This window comes from Acomys minous, assembly GCF_964271855.1.
Source record: "Acomys minous genome assembly, chromosome: 6".
NCBI classification, from domain to species: Eukaryota; Metazoa; Chordata; class Mammalia; order Rodentia; family Muridae; genus Acomys; species Acomys minous.
In genome coordinates, this window is record NC_140487.1 from 104277826 (window position 1) to 104298775 (window position 20950).

At 50.7% G+C, this 20950-nt stretch overlaps 1 protein-coding gene across 3 annotated transcripts in view; it reads left to right on the top strand.

Moving 5' to 3' along the window:
• Positions 1 to 20950, top strand: part of CSMD2 (CUB and Sushi multiple domains 2) — a 573432-nt gene that overhangs the window by 426486 nt on the left and 125996 nt on the right. For all 3 annotated transcript variants that reach the window (XM_084784630.1, XM_084784631.1, XM_084784632.1), the window contains 2 exons: positions 11172 to 11374; positions 17420 to 17611. In XM_084784630.1, coding sequence (XP_084640756.1) covers positions 11172 to 11374; positions 17420 to 17611 — 395 coding nt within the window. The remainder of the gene's footprint in view (positions 1 to 11171; positions 11375 to 17419; positions 17612 to 20950) is intronic.

A 20950-nucleotide genomic window follows, 5' to 3' on the forward strand; every position in this document is an offset into this window, starting at 1 on the left:
GGACATGGAGTACAATTGTCTGTCCAGCCATCACTTTCCCACCTGACCTTCTGACCCTAGCCTAGCAGCACTTAAAACAGCGGGCACTTGGAGACACCCCCCCCCTACACCATAGTCTTTGTGCAGGGACAACACAAAGAGCAGACTGAAGTCCAGCTATGGCTTCAGGGGTCACCGTCAAACAGGTGACACAGAGAATGCAGTGACAAGATGGATAGATAGATAGATAGATAGATAGATAGATAGATAGATAGATAGATACAGACAGACAGACAGACAGACAGAGACAGAGAGAGTGAGAGAGAGACAGACAGACACAGACAGACAGACAGATAGACAGAAACACAGAGAGAAATTGGGGGGGAGAGAGAGGGGGAGGGAGGGAAGGAGAGAGAGAGAGAGAGAGAGAGAGAGAGAGAGAGAGAGAGAGAGAGAGATCCTTTCTGGAGGGCAGAAGGAGATCTTTCCCACTGGGGGAGGGCAGCAAAGGCCCAATCTAGGAGCACTGTCCACCATACTGGAGTTGCATGGTGGGCAGGTATAGGAGGAGGAAGTCGCTCAGCGGAAGTTGCGTGGTGGGTGTAGGAGGAGGAAAGGTTTCAGCGGGATCCTGAGGCCAAGAGAACACTGAATCCGTCCTTAGTATAACAGGAACTGTTGGAGCAGTTGAAGAAAGTAACAATATTCAGTTCAACTGAAAAATGTGGGGCATTTCCCCCAGTGCCAGGCACCAAGAGTGCAAGTAGAAATAAGACAGTCCTTTCCGTTCAGGGCCTCAGAGAGAAATTACATCTATTAGAAATGGAAATTAAAAAAAAAAAAAAAAAGGTACTAGAGCTGGCTTCACAGATAGGGAATTCTGTTTTCTCCAAAGCAAGAATCTTGGGTCCCACCCAAACCTGGCCCAGCAGTCCGTGGTACCCTGGCCTCTCCCACTGCTGGGCCGTCCTGAGGCTTTGGACCTCATGGTTATTTAGTCTGCTGCCCCAGCTCTAGCACTGCATCCATGTTCCAATCTAGAAGAAAGGAGAGGGAAGGGCCTGGAAGCCTCTGCTAGTGAGTTTACCTGGTATGGGTTTACCTGGGAAGAGCCAATACCCTTAGAGCCACTTTCCTACAGGTCATCAGACAGAACTAGCTGGTGAAAAACTGAGAAACCGATGTTGCTTTGTCTTTACAGCAGAGACAGCAGAGACAGAGAAGAGGTTCGGAAACAGTACAGATCAGCCAAGATCGCAGCGTAGTGTGATAATCTAGGCTGTGCACCTGTCTAGGTCAGGCTTCTAGATGGCACTTGCGAGCAAGGAGTTAGAAGGAAACCGCTATTCTAGCTGTACTTAAAGGAGCGGGAGGCGGGGCCTGGGGAGACAGGTCAGAGGGTAAGGTGCCTGCTGCACAGGTGTGACGACCTGAGTTGGAACCTCCATGTGAAAAGCAGGTTCAGCAGTGAAAGTCGGTCACAGTAATTCCAGTGCTGGGGAACTGTGGAGACCCGGAGCCCGCCGGGGAAGCTGATCTAGTGGAGTCGTTAAGTTCCAGGTTCAGCGTGAGGCCCTCTCTCTAGCAAGTATAGTGCAGAACAATGGAGGAAGATAGCCGTCACCAACCCCTGGCCTCTAGACTCACGTGTCCACTTACACACTCACGCCTACAAATATGTGCCTAGATCACAACAACAACAGGAGCAGTAGGTGTTTGCTGTGAAGGCTGGCAGGCAAGGCCTCCCAGGCTTACAAAATAGAGGAAAGTGCGGATGTACAGAGCCATGCTTAAGGATCTCATGATCTGAAGTGACAAGGTGACATCACCGCTTCAGGAAGATCAGTGGTAGAAGCTCAGGGTAGGAATTGGTCGAGAAACCAGAGAAGGGCCCAGTGTGACCATTTAGCAACCCTGATTACATTGAGTACAGAGTTTCTTGCATACAAGTACAGTTGGGACAGATAGCTGTAGATGTATACAGGGGAACACAGAGCGGCATCAGGGAGGTAGAGGTGATGGTCCTTTAAAGGTGTGCCCTCCCTGCAGGGGTCTGGGACCAGTGGTGTGTGGGGACCTTCTTGCTGTTGGACATTGACTCTTTGCCTAACAGCCATATAGCTGTAATGCACCTATTTTATTGTGGTGAGTTTATCAGTAATGCCTAATCATGTTTATTATCAGGCCTATATACTTATTACGGTGGTATTTTCTAACCTGCTAGCAACCAATCAAGACACAGACACCGATTATGCTTTAAAATAGCCTTAGTTAACCTGGGGCAGGGCAGATATTAATCCCCTAAGCTACCTCCCATATTAGGGCAGGTATCCCATACACTGCCCCAGTCTCAGGCCATATGGTTCTAATAATTTCTATTGAGCTACCTCTCATCCATAATCCCAAACCCTTGCTAATTATCACCATCTGGGCCAAATCTCCACCCACGCTGGCCATGCGCTTCTCCTCCACCTAACCCATGGCGCAACCCCCTTCTTTCCTCCTCCTCTCCTCCGATCTCTCCTTCTCTGACCTCTCTCTGGCTCCCCAAGCCCAGTAACCTTAGCTGTGCCTATCCTATTTGTCCTGCCCAGGTGTGATGCTATTTTATTGTTCAAACTGGAATAAGCTCTTTGGCAAGGTACAACCGTCATCAGAGTATGTCAGACCAGCCTCCGACACTATTTGGCCAGTAAGAAGCTCTGTTAGTTTTAACCCATAGGGCTTCTTTGTGACAAAAGTGAAGGCAAGTGTCAAGCCTCATTCTTAGCTGCTGGACACCCAGCAGCAGGGCTGCCAAGAGGAGGTTCTGAGGAACCAGCTTCCCTGCTTAGTGGAGCTTGTCTTCCTGGGAGGATGCCGGACTTAGACTAAATACCTGGCTGTGCCCGCAGCCCAGCGCCCCAGCAACACTCTCAGATCTGTCATAGTGCAGAGTTGTTCTCCACAGCGGTCAGCCAGCCAGCAGGCAGGCAGCTGGCCCGGAGGAGACAGAAGGCACGGGAAGCAAAGCTTGTGCTCACAGATCTTGCCAGGAATACTGGCCTCGGGTTCAGAAGCTTTCAGAGGGTGTCCTTTTAAAAGAGCAGCGGTGAGTTAAACCTTAAACAGAGAAGCTCCGCATAGCTGCGCCGTAAGAGGGACCTCCTGAAGGACACACACAGACTGGCACACCCAGCAGGCATCGCTTTTCAGCCTTAAGTTTGCAGTGAGTCAGGAAATGGCCAAAAAGAGCCAGAAAGATGTTCTGAAGGTAAATAGGTATGAAGAGGCTTTCAGAACAGCAGTCCACTCTGGTGATTTCGTTTCCCCCAGATTGCCTCGAGAGAAAGAAACACAAACTACTTCAAATTCTCCACCTATGATAATCCAGCCAGGCTACGACAAGTAGTTGAATTAGCCAGAACACACCCTCTGGCTGCCAGCCTATGATCCCAGGCATGAATCTGCCTTCTTGGCTGGCATATGGGACAGTAGTGATCTCTCCCTTCAAAATGACAGATTAAAAATGATAATGCACAAATAGGATAAATTCACAGGGTGTTTCATAAAGAACAGCACTCATGAGAAAAAAAAGCAACTGTTCTCTCTAAGGAAACAGAACCATTTTCTTAAAGAAATATTTTTTTCTTTTCTTTTCTTTTGCTTATACTTTAGGAGACAGAAGGAACTAGAAAAGACCAAGGCTGGGGTTGTAGCTCAGTGGCAAACACTTGCCTGGTATTCGAGTCTCATACTGTTGCTGTGAGGAAACACTCTGATCAAGTGCACCTTGGAAAGGAAAGGGTTCATTTGGATTACACTTCCAGGTCACAGTTCATCGCTGAAGGAAATTAGGGCAGGAATTCAAGGCAAGAGTCACAGTGGGAAGCTGTTTTCTGGATCATTCTCTGGCTCACTCAAAAAGCTTCTGTTTAATTAGCTTTGTTATATAGCCCAGGACTCCCTGCCTAGGGATGGTGCCAGCCTCAGTGGGCTGAGCCCTCCTACATCAGTTAAACAACCAAGGCAACAGCCTAGAGACATGCCTGCGGGCCAGTCTGATCTAGGCAAGTCTTCAGTCTAGGCTTTCCTCTCAAATGATCTAGGCTGTGTGAAAGAAATAATGCGTGCTAACTAGGGCACCTGGCCCTTGATTCCACCCTGTGGATGTCAAAAAATAAAAACAGAATAGGTGCCAGGTATTCAAATGGACTATATACAAACTTCTGTCATTATTAGATGTACAGGTGGATGGGTTGGTGGAAGAGGAGGAGGGTGGCTCCTACGAGAAAAAGGAAGTGTTGGTGACAAATTGGAAATGTGAAGAAAATAATTGTATCATTAATATTAAAATCTACAGTGTCTCTAGGCACATGCCTTTAATCCCAGCACTCAGGAGGCAGAGGCAGGTGATTTCTGTGAGTTCGAGGTCAGCCTGGTCTACAAAGTCCAGCACAGCCACGGTTCTGTTACACAGAGAACCAGAGTTCTGAAAGAAATGTAGCCAAGCATGACACAGAGTGACAGCCACAGGCTGCATAAAGAAGGATAGCAGGCAACCAATATATACGGCTCAGGGTTCCAGAAGCTGAGCAGTCCACTGGTAAGCCCCTCATAGATGACAATGCGAAGAGGCCACCTGGTCCAAAGTCACTTGGCACATAAGAGGGCAGCCCAAAGTAACAGCCTACATCCAAACCACAGCAGTCACCAGCCTGGAGGGTCCTGCCACTTCTTCAGTGTCCTGAAGCCCACACAGTTCCGTTCCCCTGCTTCTGAAGAGAATTGAATTCCAACTGACCCTAGGAACCAAAGCATAAAGCTAGCTCCCAACAGTCGGCTGCCTTGGAGCATCCACGTGTCTGCCCAGCATCCGCCCTTTAGGTAGCATGACGCTTTAATTCTCAAGCCAAATATCACCATCACAGCTCAATAGCAAGTGTGCTGTTGGATGACTGAGAGGTGGGACCTTCCCTAGAACGGGTACGATTTCCTCCTTGTCACTTCCTGTGCCACTGAGGATCCCTTAAACTACATTCTCATCCATAGACTGATTTCTGAGCCCCGCCCCCCCCCCCCAGCAGCTGTTCACTCACATGCCGCTTTCCCCTGAAGTAAAGCTCCTCTCTCACCATGCTGATTCCCACAGGGCCCATGGGGAGCTGGGGGCGGGGAGGGGGGGGGTCACACTGTGGTGACATGTGCTTGACAGTGCCCCAAAATGCTTTCGTTTTTTTCTGCCTCTCACTGCCCCACAACCAGAGGGCGTGTGAAATCAACTGCTCAAGTCACTACGGGTTTTGCTTTCTCTCTCTTCCTCGTGTTTGCCATGTCTTTCTAATGCTCTGTGGATACAGATGAACAGCAGAGCGGAGTGAGCGGCGGTCCCAGCAGTCTGGCGTGTTGCGTTTTCCTTCAGCCTCAGAGCACTGAGAAGTTCCAGCAGGGTTTGCCTGGGAGCTGCCCTAAGAGGAAGAGAGGGCTATCCTGTGATGATACCGGTCCAGAGCCCTCCTGGCTATTTAGATGTAGGCTGTAGTAGGCGCAGAGATGAGCAGCGGATGGAGTCAGACGTGGGGCCTGGAAATCTCCCAGCCCTAGGGGAGAGGGCGCCGGGGTGGGAGGGAGCCTGGGTCCACTGGCTCTTCTTCCTCGCTCATGCATCTGTATAAGCCTTGCTTTCTTTCTTGCCCGCCTCTCTGTCTCGTCTCCTTTCTTCCTCCAACACTGCTTCAAAGAACCTCCTCTTTGAAGTCCTTTTTGTACCTTTGAGCTAGACGATGAGGTCAAGGAGAGGGCTTAGCAGGCCTGGCCTAAGAAGACATGGCTTCAACATGGGCTCTGACTCCTTCTTGCTGACTGGCTAGTCACCTACATGAGCCCTTTGGACCTTCATGTCCACCTTTGCAAGATGGCAGAAGTGGGGCTCCAACCCACCAGCTTTCAACGAGGATGTTGGAAGCGCACACAAAGCGATCATCACTAGGAGATGGTCTGCAGCGGCTTGGTCCTCTTTCTCGTTTTATTATCTCAATGAATAGCTCCTGCGTGCACCACCCTTTGGGCACCAGCCACACGCCTTACTGTGCTTGCTGTGTCTCCTTCGGTGAGCATCAGGCTCCAGGGCAGAGACAGCCCTGTTTGCCCTGGAATCTCTTAATAAGGAGGTTTATGCACACAGCGCCACACCCTTCTTCCCCCCAAAAAATGGCCTATTCTGTGTCTGTGGCCCAAACAAGCCAGCATGTGCATGTATGCGAGAGCTTCCAGCCCACCTCTATACCTCCTCACCTGGAGTGTACAGATGTGGTCTTCAAACCAATGTTGCTCCTCTAAAAGCCAACCGAAGATGGGCCTCCCCTCTCATCTGCAGGAGGCAGCCCAGATAAGCCAGGTTTGGGGGCCTCAGTGTCTTGGCAAAACCACTCTTTCCTGGCCCTCACCAAGTCTCATCGTAAGAGGGACCACTGCTGTCCCCTAGCCAAGTTCCCTGCATCCCCTGTGTCTACCTGTTCTCACCAGTAGAGCAAGAACGACCCTAAAATACAAGCCAGACTCTGCCAGGCCCCAGCTTAGAATCCTTCAGCAACTTCCCTTAGCCTGTAGAAGAAAATCCAAACTTCTTCCCCAATCTGCAGCATCCCAGCAGGCCTGGCCTCTGCCTGCCACCCCTCAGACAGCCCTTAGGACCTTTCTGTTGCCCAGAGGCCCTGGGGCAGGTTCCCACGTGGGACCTTTGCACACGCTGCCCTTTATCTGAGGGACGCTGCCTGCCACCTCTTAACCCAGCCTGCTCTGCGGTGGCCGGCTCCCTCTGAGCCTGGCATCTTGCTTAAATGTCACCCTTCTGAGAGGTCCCACCCGTGCTCTCTTCTAAAGTTGGTTACTCTGTCTCGGCAGCACGCCGTCAATTCTCTCACCGGCATTTGTGCGTGCAGGAGCGTTGCCATCCCCAGCCAACTCTGGAAAAATGGCATCCTGGGTTTGGAACTTTGCATTCCATCCGCTAAGTTGTTGACCTGTTGTTTGCAAATGCAAAGGATGCCACACTCCCTCCTCTCTGCTCCGTCTCCCCCCCCTCCCCCCCCCCCCGGCCCCTCCTTTCCTCTCAGCCTCATCGCTGTGAAGCTTTTGCCTTTGTGTGGTTATCAGCTCAGCGAGGCTGAACAAAAGGAAGCGCCTTGCCTCTGTGTGGTCGCATGTACACTACTGACTGTGGCCAGACCCTCTCTGGCCATGCCGTGCTCTCCCCATAGATTTGTCCTCCAGGAGGTGGGGACAGCGTCAAAGGGTATAAGTGCCAACATCTGGCCTGAAAGATAATACAGTGGTAAATATGGTTCGGCCTCTAGTCATCCTTTGACTAGACTATGGCATTTAAAAAAAATAATCTCATGTATTATGAAGTCAGAAGTCATAAAGGTCTACATTGTTGAGGGACGGATTCAACAAGTGTGTAAACAAGACAGCTATCGAGGAAGCAATGCACACCAAGTCACGTGTCCCTGCCTGCGACCATTAGTAACAAAGACGTCTGTTCTCCATAACTGTCAGCAAGCGTGGCCAATTCCAATTGAAATCTCACTGGGATTGGTTTTGGAACTTGGTGCCATAGAGGTGGTCTGATAGAGCAAATTGGAGACAGTACCTGGATAGGTTAGGAAGAAGAAGATGGAGCCGACCCCTTCATGTTAGAATACCAAAGGCCAGGGCTGTGGGAAACCACAGGGAGCTCTGATTCTGGTTCCCAAGGAGCAGCAGCAAACTCAGACACGGAGGGCTCACCGAAACAGCAGTCCCCACAGGGACAGGTCCACTGGCCAGGGTACCTAGAGTGCTCCCTTATGATCCTGTCTTTATGAGCCCCAGCTCAACAGGCGAGCACACCCTGGGCACGGAGCCACCGAGCCACCGTTAGGAGAGGAGGTCGGCCCCACCCTCTCGGACACGGTACTCAGGCTGGAGGGAGGGAATAAATAAGGGTTCTTGAGTATCTACTGCTGGATGCTCAGGAGGGAATAAACAGGGACTTCAGTGCCCACAGCAGAGAGGACGCCCCTTCAGACAGGCATTGGGATATGTAAATAATGTAATGATAAATAATATTCATGCTTTAAGTCTCAAAGTATGAAACTGAAAGATCTAGGAAAATATTACAATTAGTTTGTTTGTTTAGTATTTTCATTCTTTCGTTCTTCCTTTCTTTTTGTGATCTCTTTTTTATATTATTTTAGGGTGCCATGCATGCATGCGTATAACGTATTTTGATCAAATTCTCCCCATTCCCTCCCTTCCAATTTCTATCCCCCTACCACTCTTTTCCCTTCCTGACTCCATATGCTGTGTTGTTGTTGTTGTTGCTGCTGTTGTTGTGGTTGTTTTTAACTCAGCGATGCCTGTGTATGAATGGCTGTAGAACCATCTACTGGGGTCATAGCCTCTCAGGACCACAAGCCTAAAGAAATGGACTTTCTCTTTCCCCCCCCCCATAGCCATCAGTTGCTAGTGGCCCCTTAGCTAAGAGTGGGATATCATGAGAGCCCCATCCATGGCCAAACCCTGTACAAATCTTGGACACGGGATCACGGCTTCTATGAGCTCAGACGCGCAATGGCACTCTCAAGTCCAGCAAATCGCTTCCCTGCGACTCCTAGCTCGTACCATCTTTCCATCCCAAATGGTTTCCATAAAACGCCTTACATTTATTTATTTTTGTTCGCATATCCGCACATGTGCTGCGGCGGCGGCGGGTGTGTGGAGGACTTGTGGAAATCAGCACTCTCCGCCATGAATCCCAGGGACTGAGCTCAGGTCACCAGGCTCTGGCTGCAAGCACCCTCACCCGCTAAGCATCTTGCCAGCCCTGTAATTTGGATTTTTAATCACGGTAGAGAAGTTTGCCCTGGCATAACATGCTACCCTGTGTACTTAATCGAAAATATAAACATATTTGAGTTACTTCCTACTGAAGTAGATAACCATAAACAAAATTTAAAGTGAAAAAAGGTACCATACACTAGGACATAATACTAGCATTGAAAAATAGATCCCACAACAGAAACCAATTTAGGTAAAAGTAGCAAATAAAGAGCTTGGTATGCAAACAGAATTTTTAAAGATAAGTAGCCCAATTAAGATGGATAAAAGAATATGAAGGGATAAAAATGTCCCAAAACTGTATGCAGAGATTTTCAACGTTATGTAAAATACTAAATTATCTAAATTCAAAATGCCAGTGAGGTTCCATTTTGGTCTAGCAGATGGAAGAGTATTCTAGTGTAGAATATATTTGCAGCACTATAATATCTGGTGTTGAAGAGGTGGAGTTTACATAGAATAATAAAATTTAATGATGTTTGGAAGGGTCTGAGATTGATGGAGTCACAGGAGGGAATAACTTAACAACCTTTACCAGGGAAAACCTTAGGTGCTCCTCTCCTCCCCCACCCCCACCCCGCCCAAACTGTTATTTCTACAAGTCTACAGAAACACTAACAGAATGGGGAAAGCGCCACCAGTATAGGTGTGTTTCTTGCAATTTAATGAGAAATTGTGAATCAGATTGCCCATTTTTATAGAAAAAAAATTAAGTAGGTATATATGCCCATAGTATATTATTGAAGAAAGAAAGTGACCTAAAGCCAGGGCCGGGGGTCTGACCCCATGTTCTCCCAGCACCACACAAAGGTGGGTGTGGTGTGCACAACCTGTCATCCCAACACTGCAGAGCTGAAGGCAAGAAGGGCAAAAGTTCAAAGCCAGCTTGTGTCTGTCTCTGATTCTTTCTCTCTGACTCTCTTTCTCTCTGTCTCTGTCTCTGTCTCTTGTCTCTGTCTCTCTGTCTCTCTGTCTCTCTGTCTCTCTCTCTCTCTCTCTGTCTCTCTCTCTCTCTCTGTGTGTGTGTGTGTGTGTGTGTGTGTGTGTGTGTGTGTGTGTGTATCTAAAAAAAAGGAATAAGAAAAAGGGGACAGAAGACACAAACCCATGTTGGGGAAAGCAATATGTGAATTTGCACACTGAGAAAAGTCTAGAAGAATGTGTACTAATAGTAAGTACAAAACTCTGGAGCCCCGGCTGATTGTATGAGAGAGACTTCCAAATTTCAAAGCATCTGTATTCTGTTTGCTTTTCTGACTCGCACGCATCTCATTTTTTATCATTTAAAAGGATGTACATTTGTAGGAATGGCAGTAAATGAAGAGGAAAAAGGCATCAGTAGGAAGAAGTGCCATCCATGTGAAGCCTGGGGTTTGCTCATAGTGAACCAGAGTTTGGTTTTGTAGTTGGGACAAGTGTGCCACAGGTGTAGATGGTGGAACCCGGGGAGGTGCAGGTATCGCTGGTACTTCTCCAACGTTTCAATGTAGCCCTGAGGCGAAAGCAAATGGACTCAGAGAAAGGCATGTCACCCCAGCACCCAGGTTTGTAGCCATAGTAACCTCAGCTCCTAAACCCCTTTTTGTCTGGGGTGAGTCGGAGTTCCTGCCCGGCCTGATGTGGCATACACCCCCATATAGACAGAGGCCCCTGTGTGGCGTGCACCACTTTACAGGGATCCCCTAAGCCAAGTCTGTCTGTAGCTGACAGCTTCAACACTCTGCTCTGAGACAGCCAGATATTATAGGCTTATCCCAGCTCCCCTGCAGCTGCTGGTCAGCCTCTGAGAGCCCCACAGTCCTCCTTGCCTGTCTTTTTTAAAATGTGTGTGCGTGTGTGTGTGTGTGTGTGTGTGTGTGTGTGTGTGTGTGTGTGTGTGTGAGTGTATGTCATGGTGCATTTTGCAGAAGCTAGTGGAGGCTCTACATCCACTATATGGATTCCATATGGGTCTTCAGGCACGGTGGCGAGCTCCTTTATCTGCTAAGCCTGTCTCACTAGCCTCCTTGACTTTTTAAGAGTCCATACCCTTTCTTGACCCGCTTCCCTCTCAATCTGGAATTATAAGGGTTTATGCTCAGGAGCTTGGTCTGGTAGCTGTGCAGAGTCCAGAGGAGGGCGAAAATGTGGCCATGCTGCCGTACACAAAGTCCTCACCCTGTCACCCTTGTCCCCACTGCTACGGGTCCCCAGGGGATAAGCCAGCCAGCGGGAAGCTGTCACTTCTCCTTCTCCCTGTAACTCTTCCTGGGCTGTGACACCTCCTGATCAGAAGTCCTTGGGGAGAAAGCCGTGGGACCTGCAGTGACCACCTGTCTCTTCCCTCTGTCCAGGCTCCACTTCCTCGTGTTTGACACGGAAGAGGTCCACGATGTGCTACGCATCTGGGACGGGCCAGTGGAAAGCGGGGTTCTCCTCAAGGAGCTGAGTGGCCCGATGCTGCCCAAGGACCTGCACAGCACCTTCAACTCGGTCGTCCTGCAGTTCAGCACGGATTTCTTCACCAGCAAGCAGGGCTTTGCCATTCAGTTCTCAGGTGGGTGCTTGCCCACGGCCAGCGCCTTGAGCCGCTCCTCCCTTCCACCTCCCCGTCCTTGGCATCTGCTATGTGTCTGGTTCGTGCTCTATCCAAATATCTGTGCTGAGGAGGCAAGGAAATAGCTTAGGCGGTAACATGCTTGCCACACAGGCATGAGGACGTGACTTGGAGGCCCAGAATCTTGTTTTTTTTTTTTTAAGAGCCCAGTAACGAACGTTCACTTGTAATCCCAGCTGGGTACCTGGAACACACTGGCCAGCTGGCCTAGACTAGTTGGTGTGTTTCAAGTCAGTGAGAGACTCTGTCTCAAGGAAAGTGGCGGGTGGCTACTCAGGAACGATGCTTAATGCCAGAGGTTAGCTCCTGGCCGCCACACGTACATGTACACACACACACACACACACACAGAGAGAGAGAGAGACAGAGAGACAGAGACAGAGACAGACAGACAGACAGACAGAGACAGAGAGACAGACAAAGACAGAGAGATGGAGAGGGACAGACAGACAGACAGACAGACAGAGAGAGAACGCATGCGCTCCTGAGTGTACACAGAAATATCTCCATGCATGCTGAGCTTACTTGGGTGGGGGAAATAGGCAGCTTGGGAGATCCTCAGGTTCTCAGAAGTGTGTGAATGGAGAAATCCATGCTGCTGCTGAGGTCACTGTCTCTCAATACTTCTTTTTCTACCTCTCAACCTCCTGACCCACCGAGTCTGGCGTGGCGTGTGCCGAGGCTTATTATACAGCAGCTGTCACCATTGCCATCCACGACAGTCCACCGTGCAGGGCGGAGTGTGTGTGCGGTGGTTCTGGGTGACTCTGGGGCAGGCGGCTTTGTCTCCACATACCCTCGTAGCTGCTAGGGCTGCCCCAGGTACCCATGAGACTGCAACAACATATCAAATCCCACTTCCAGCTCATTCCCTCATCTTTCCCCTCTGTGGAGGAGGGTCTCCAGCATCTGGGAGTTCCCGCTTTCTGCCCTAGCTGACCCCTCTATATCTGGAGTTCTGCGTCCATGGATTCAACCAATCCCAGACCAAAAATTCTGGGCAGGGGGGTGGGGGGGAATCACATCTGCACTAGACATATACAGACTTTCTTCTCATAGTTATTCCCAATCAATATAGTATAATCACTATCTGCATATCATGTATTAGGTATTAGAAATAATCTACAGATTTAAAATACACATAGGTTACATGCGAGAACTGCACCAATTTTACATAAGAGATTTAATGGCTGGGAGGACGCCGGGAACAAGTCCCTCCAGGATACTGAGGGACACCTGGACTTGGTATCTCATCCACATAACATATGTGCAGTCTTCTGGCCTGGCATGTCCAATCTATTCTTGAAGCTCCCTGGACTAGTAATTGATACTGAAATGAACAAGCGTGCATGATTAAGCCATGTTGGAAGGTGCTCGGTTGCGGCAACCCTAAGCTGAATTACCTGCAACACTAACGCGGCTTCCGAGAGAGCACTTGGTGTGCTCACAGTCACATAAATTCAAAACATGTCTGGTAGGTCACACTTTCCAAATGTGTTTGAGCCATGAATGACTCCTTTTGAGGCCACCTCGGGAGCCTGGCATTTCATGGTGCAAACGCTAGCAGTTGCTGGGATGCACATTTGAATCAGTGGAAGGTCCCCAGCACACAGAGAGGAGAACGCAGAAGAGGCTCCCGGGCACTCTCTTGGGGAAGGAGCAACATGAATAATTAAAAGCACACGTGCCTTTTCTCTGACTGTGCCCGTGCTGACAGAGATGGCGTAGGAGAAAACGACAAAAACCCCCCACATGAGTATCCCGCAGATTTGCATCATCCGACCTCCTCTGTGTCCTCATTGTAGCCACACAGGATGGTCCCCAGACTCTCTCCGCCAGCCAAGCCTCACTCCCACAGCTTTATCATGCATTGCCCAGCTCCCAGGAGTCGGAGCCCATCCTTCAGGGTTTGTCTCCGATGCCGCTGCTTGCTAATCTCACTGTTTTTTGAATAAATTAAAGCAGCCTCCAGCACCCCCACTTCTGTTTTTCTAGTACCAGACAATGCCAGCCCTCCTGCTGCTCTTGCTGTGGTACCTCCTTGCCATTACAAATCTCTCTTAAAGTATGAAGGCTTTGCCAGACCTCTCGGGCTCCTTGGAGTCTTATGAATGCAGCAGGTGTTCCAACACATGAAGTCAGGAACACATGGGGGGGTGGTGAGTTTCCAACACCAGGGTTTCCTTAGGCAATCTTATGCCCATCAAAGTAGTCACAGCTACCTAGCCTGGGCTCTAGAAAGGCTGTGACAACCCCCCCCTCCCCCCGTGCTCTGGGTATACCCAAGGTTCAGGAAAGGTCACCTTTCCTGTTGCTGTCATCAGTTAGCAAATACCAGGACTCCTCTTGGGAGAGGGAATGGCTTAACACAGGTGAACTTGGGAGTGCATGTTTGATGAGGGATTGGGCGGAAATGCCAGGCTGATTAGCAGAAGCTTGGCTTTATTAAGTAAACACGACTGTGTAACATCTAACATCCTGCCAGTACCTGGAGGATCTAGCCTTTCCCTGGAGGCTTTGGCAAGCCGTCAGATCCAGGAGCATTCAACAGAGAAAATGAGAACCGCAAGAGGTGGGCAGCGGGCGGCGGGCGGCGGGCAGCATGATGTTGGCCATCTACAGAGCAGGCAGCTGCTAAGCTCCCCCACTAGATCATCCCTTAAGAGATGTTACGGAAACGCAATGCCACAGACACCGTTATTAATCCATGTTGCAGGTACAGGCTGTGTGGTTTCTCGTACAAGGTCACGCAGTTAATAAGTCGCAGAACCTGGATCAAAACCCACGTGTCCGATTCCCAAGCCTAGTGCTTAATCATTGCATTGCTGTGGCCCTACCATATAAGCAACCTTTCTGAAAGTGGCCAGAGCGGCAAGCCGGTTTTTCTCCCCGGGAATCATTTACATGTGCACGGCACCCCGTGACACTGGGGATGAAAGCGAAGTCTGTTTTTAATTGGAAAGGCAGAAGACGATTCCTATTTGACTTTCTAAATAAGTTCAGTGAGTGTCAAACGGGTGATGATCTGTTCATCCATTCATTCATCTATCCAGCAAATATTTACTAAGCACTGCCGTGTGCTGAGTACCAAGTACCCTGGGGATACAGGGATGAGCAGAACCGTCTCCTGGCGGACAATGCCAACAAGTAAATTAGCAAGATTGGTACAGATTGTGCCGGGGCAAGGACCGAACAGGGTAGCCTGATGAAAATGACGGGGAGGATGATGGGTGAGCCCGGAGAAGGGGATGAAGGGGGCCTGACTAAAAAGGGGTATGGAAATGAAAACTGAATGTCAGAGTGGAGCTGGCACAGGAGACTTGCTGCAGGGCCGTTCCAGACGGAAGGGCCAGCAAGTGTGCAAGGTCCTGTGTGGAGGAAGGAGGAGGAGTGTGAGTGGAGATGTCTAGGAATATGGCGGAAACACAGTGACGGAGCATCACTTAAAGGGAATAAAACGAAGAAGCAGTTTTAGAATGCATCCTCAAAAAAGTGCAGCTTCCAAAAGGGGAAGGCTTGAGATGATAGGACGCCAGCCCGGCATGGCGGCACGGGGCTGTGATCCTAGCCACCCAAGAGGCAGAGGCGTTCGGAGGACAAGTTCAAGGATGGTCTGCACAAATTAGTGGGACCCTTTCTTTAAAAAAAAAAATTTTTTTTAATGGTCAATACAGAACAGTGGTAAAGTATTTTCTTAGCACAAAGAAGCCTGAGATTCAACTCTCAGATCATCCTCAAGGGGGCATGGTAGGTAAGAAAAAGGGAGGAAGGAACAAATGAATGAAGCAGCAAAGGAGGGAGACATACAAAGAAAAAAGGAAAAGATGGGGAGATAAAACACCATACAGCAGGTGTTGGCGGTGTTTCCTGCCAAAGGCTACAGTCCTCCAGCCTTTGCGGTCAATGTGGTTGGTTGTTGCAATTCATGTTGTTCCTTCAAAGCATGAAGGAAGGATACCATGTAAACAAACGGCCATTGCTTGTATTTCAATAAAACTTTATTTGTAGAAACAAGCACAGAGGCAGATTCACTTGTGGGCTGTAGTTTGTCAAATGTTGCCCTTGGTGTTGTGAAATCAAAGGTAACACGCCCTGGAGTCATAGATCTTTGTATCGAGTGACATTGGCGACAGGTTTCCTGGGCTGCCACGCCTTGGCTATTTCCACTGAAGTGCTTCTGGTGGCATCTATCTCCCCAGGGGGTCGGAAGGCATAGACAGTCCAAGCATCTATTTGAGGCTCCGCGCTTTTGTGTAGAAGTCAATGTGCATTGTACGCTCTGGGCCAAAACAAATTCTTTGGTTTGAGTGTAAGGTAAAAAATCTCACAACTGTGGGGTAGGAAGCTGTAAGTCAGTCACAGGGCCTCTAGAAAATTCCTTGCCCCTGGTATCTACAGAACATTCTGCAGCGACAGGTCCTGCCATCTGTTTTGGCCTAGGGAGGCAGGTGGATATGGCGGCTGCCCCCTGTTATGCCGCCACCTTGGGTGAATTTCCTCAGGTCCCGTTCACGCCTTCATTCACTCATTCCTTTATTCCTTCCTTCTGCTCTTCATTTCGCTGCTTGCTTTATAAACACTTGCTTCCTATTAGACTTGGTTAACAGATCACAAACATCTCTTAAGTTGCTGAGCCTCCCTCTCCCCCCCCCTTTTTTTTGCACGTATGTATATCTGTGTGGCATGCATGCAAAACTGCATGGTCTCACGTACGGATGCGCGCTCGCCTATCTGCCTTGGTATGGAGGACGGAGTTTGATGTTGCGTGTCTTCCCGGATTGTGCTGTGCTGTATACTGTTTACTGAGACTCTCTCTCTCTCTCTCTCTCTCTCTCTCTCTCTCTCTCTCTCTCTCTCTGCCTCTGTCTCTCTCTCTGTCTCTCTCTCTCTCTCTGTCTCTCTCTCTCTTTCTCTCTCTCTCTCTCTCTCTCTCTCTCTCTCTCTCTCTCTCTCGCTCTCTCTCTCTTTCTTGCACCCAGCCTTCCTAATTCAGTCACTGTAGCTAGTCAGCTTGTCTCAGAGATCCCTTGAGTCGGCTTCCCAAGTGCTGGGACTTTAGGCCAGCTGCCATGGCCACAAGCTTTTCCCAGGGTTCTCTGGTCCTTGTGCTCTCACCACCAAGGCATCTGCCCCTTCCGCGTGTTTAATAGAGACCAGCCACTGTGCTTGATTTTAAGCTCCGCTCTGCCACTGGCTACAAATAGCCGATGTTCCCCTTCAGGGAATGCAGGCCTGAAAGGTCCGTGGCCGTTTTTACACAGGGAGAGGCCTAACCTCAGCAGACTCTCTAGTCCCTCGTGGGCAACTACCCAGCACCCCTAAGCAGGTCAACTACAAACCCTTTTGCTTAGCTCCGTGGTGTTTAAACTTTACTCCCCCCCATTCACACTGATCACGCTATGAGACGGCAGAGCTTTGCCTGTGTAGCAATGTGTGTATTTGCAAACAGAATTCATTTCTGCAATCATTAGGCTACAACCAGGCTTTAAAAAAAAAAAAAGGCGCCTCCTTCTAAATCAGTGCTTCTCAACCTTCCTCATGTTGTGGGGACCCCACCCCCTGCCCCAACTGCAAAATTGTTTTGTTGCTAACTTCATAACTGTCATTTTGCCACTGATATGAGTTGTAATGTACAGACCTGATATGCAGGAGGTCTGAGATGTGGCCCCCCAAAGGGGTCGAGACCCACAGGTTGAGAACCACTGTGCTAGATGCATGATGGTCTCAGTGAGGTATTGGTCCAGTGGTGACCGTGATGACAATAGGACAGGCTTGTGGATATGATGACAGCACACGGTGGTTGGTGGAGGCAGTGAGTAACTGACCAAGGAGGATGGCGGTGTTGCTGCAGCTGATGACAAAGGTAGGGAGGTGACAGTGGTCACAGGCAAGGGCAGTGGTAATCAACACTGCTGACGAGCTGTGAGCCAGGCTGGCAGGCAGACACTGAATCTGTGCCTCTCCTCTTCTGTTTTCTTGCCTCAGTGTCCACAGCAACCTCCTGCAATGACCCCGGAGTGCCGCAGAACGGGAGTCGGAGCGGTGACAGCTGGGAAGCTGGCGATTCCACTGTGTTCCAGTGCGACCCAGGCTACGCGCTGCAGGGCAGTGCGGAGATCAGCTGCGTGAAGATCCAGAACAGATTCTTCTGGCAGCCCAGCCCGCCCACATGCATCGGTACAGAGCAGCTGCTGGCTTCTGCTCCTCCCTCCAGGCTTGGGGTTGTCTTCACGTTCCTCTACACAGCAGGCAGCTGCCTCTAGAGCCCGGGGCCATGAGAATGGGACAGAAAACCCAGTTTTCCTACACACACTCAGGCACACATGCATACACGGTCACAGGCACACACATGCACACACACATGTACACACACACACACACACACACACACGGCTTTTGTTCTGAGCAAGGCAGAGCTGTCCCCTTGTCTCTGGCCCACTGTCTAGCTCGGATGGGTCATCTCAGGCCAGAAGATCATCAGGTTCCAAGGGCAAAGGAGAGGCACTTGTTCTCCCTCTTCTAGGGAATTGCTGACTGCCTGGACTGGGATCTACCTGGCATCTACCCTTTGTCTTAAAAATCCTCCCATTTGACATATGAAAGCTCCTAATAATTTCTTTAAAAGGCTCAAGGTCACATTGCTTATAAAAAGAGGGAACTACATAATCCTGTCCTATCTCCCTTGCTACTTGAGACTGGTAGGTGGGGGCCAGGGGACTTGAAGGCATAGGCAGCAAGTAAAAGCAGAAAGAGAGAAGCCAATCCCCAGGTGTTCACATGACCCAGGTGCTCACATGCCCCAGGTGCTCACATATTCCAGGTGCTCACATGCCCCAGGTGCTCACATGCCCCAGGTGCTCACATGCCCCAGGTACTCACATGCCCCAGGTGTTCACATGCCCCAGGTCCTCAAATGCCCCAGATCTTCACATGCCCCAGGTGCTCACATGCCCCAGGTGCTCACATGCCCCAGGTGCTCACATGCCCCAGGTGTTCACATGCCCCAGGTGTTCACATGCCCCAGGTGTTCATATGCCCCAGATCCTCACATGCCCCAGGTGCTCACATATTCCAGGTGCTCACATGCCCCAGGTGCTCACATGCCCCAGGTGTTCACATGCCCCAGGTGCTCACAATCCCCAGGTGTTCACATGCCCTAGGTCCTCACATGCCGCAGGTGCTCACATGCCCCAGGTGCTAACATGCCCCAGGTGTTCACATGCCCCAGGTGTTTACATGCCCCAGTTCCTCACATGCCCCAGATCCTCACATGCCCCAGGTGCTCACATGACCCAGGTGCTCACATGCCCCAGGTGTTCACATGCCCCAGGTGTTCACATGCCCCAGGTCCTCACATGCCCCAGATCCTCACATGCCCCAGGTGCTCACATGCCCCAGGTGCTCACATACTCCAGATGCTCACATGCCCCAGGTGCTCACATGCCCCAGGTGCTCACATGTCCCCGGTGCTCACATACTCCAGATGCTCACATGCCCCAGGTGCTCACATGCCCCTGGTGCTCACATGCCCCAGGTCCTGACATGTCCCAGGTGCTTATATGCTCCAGGTGCTAACATACTCCAAGTGTTCACATGCCCCAGGTGCTCACATGCCCTAGGTCCTCACATATTCCAGGTACTCACATGCCCCAGGTGCTCACATACTCCAGGTCCTCACATGCCCTAGGTCCTCAGGTATTCCAGGTGCTCACATACTCCAGGTGCTCACATGCCCCAGGTGCTCACATGCCCCAGGTGCTCACATACTCCAGATGCTCACATGCCCCAGGTGCTCACATGCCCCAGGTGCTCACATACTCCAGGTGCTCACATGCCCGAGGTGCTCACATGCCCCCGGTGCTCACATGCCCCAGGTGCTCACATGCCCCCGGTGCTCACATACTCCAGATCCTCACATGCCCCAGGTGCTCACATACCCCAGATGCTCACATGACCCAGGTGCTCACATACTCCAGATGCTCACATGCTCCAGGTGCTCACATGCCCCAGGTGCTCACATACTCCAGATGCTCACATGCCCCAGGTGCTCACATGCCCCAGGTGCTCACATACTCCAGGTCCTCACATGCCCTAGGTCCTCAGGAATTCCAGGTGCTCACATGCCCTAGGTCCTCAGGTATTCCAGGTGCTCACATGCCCCAGGTGCTCACATATTCCAGATGCTCACATGCCCCAGGTGCTCACATACTCCAGGTGCTCACATACTCCAGGTGCTCACATACTCCAGGTACTCACATGCCCCAGGTACTCACATGCCCCAGGTGCTCACATACTCCAGGTGCTCACATGCCCCAGGTATTCACATGCCCCAGGTGCTTACATGCTCCAGGTGCTCACATGCCCCAGGTGCTCACATGCCCCAGGTGCTCACAATCCCCAGGTGTTCACATGCCCCAGGTACTCACATACTCCAGGTGCTCACATGCTCCAGGTGCTCACATGCCCCAGGTACTCACATGCCCCAGGTGCTCACATACTCCAGGTGCTCACATGCCCCAGGTACTCACATGCCCCAGGTGCTCACGTACTCCAGGTGCTCACATGCCCCAGGTGCTCACATACTCCAGATACTCACATGTCCCAGGTGCTCACATGCCCCAGGTGCTCACATACTCCAGGTGCTCACATGCCCCAGGTGCTCACATACTCCAGGTGCTCACATGCCCCAGGTACTCACATACTCCAGGTACTCACATACCCCAGGTGTTCACGTACTCCAGGTGCTCACATGCCCCAGGTGCTCACATGCCCCAGGTGCTCACATACTCCAGATACTCACATGCCCCAGGTGTTCACATGCTCCAGATGCTCACATACTCCAGGTGCTCACATGCCCCAGGTGCTCACATACTCCAGGTGCTCACATGCCCCAGGTGTTCACATACTCCAGGTGCTCACATACTCCAGGTGCTCACATACTCCAGGTGTTCACATGCCCCAGGTGCTCACATACTCCAGGTGCTCACATACTCCAGATGCTCATATACTCCAGGTGCTCACATGCCCCAGGTGCTCACATACTCCAGGTGCTCACATGCCCCAGGTGTTCACATACTCCAGGTGCTCACATGCCCCAGGTGCTCACATACTGCAGGTGCTCACATGCCTCAGGTGCTCACATGCCCCAGGTTCTTACATGCCCCAGGTGCTCACATGCCCCAGGTGCTTATATATTCCAGGTGCTCACATACTCCAGGTGTTCACATGCCCCAGGTTCTCACATACTCCAAGTACACACATACTCCAGATGCTCACATACTCCAGGTGCTCACATGCCCCAGGTGTTCACATACTCCAGGTGCTCACATGCCCCCAGGTGTTCACATACTCCAGGTGCTCACATGCCCCAGGTGTTCACATACTCCAGGTGCTCACATGCCCCAGGTGCTCACATACTCCAGATGCTCACATGCTCCAGGTCCTCACATACCCCAGGTGCTCACATACTCCAGGTGCTCACATGCCCCAGGTGCTCACATACTCCAGATGCTCACA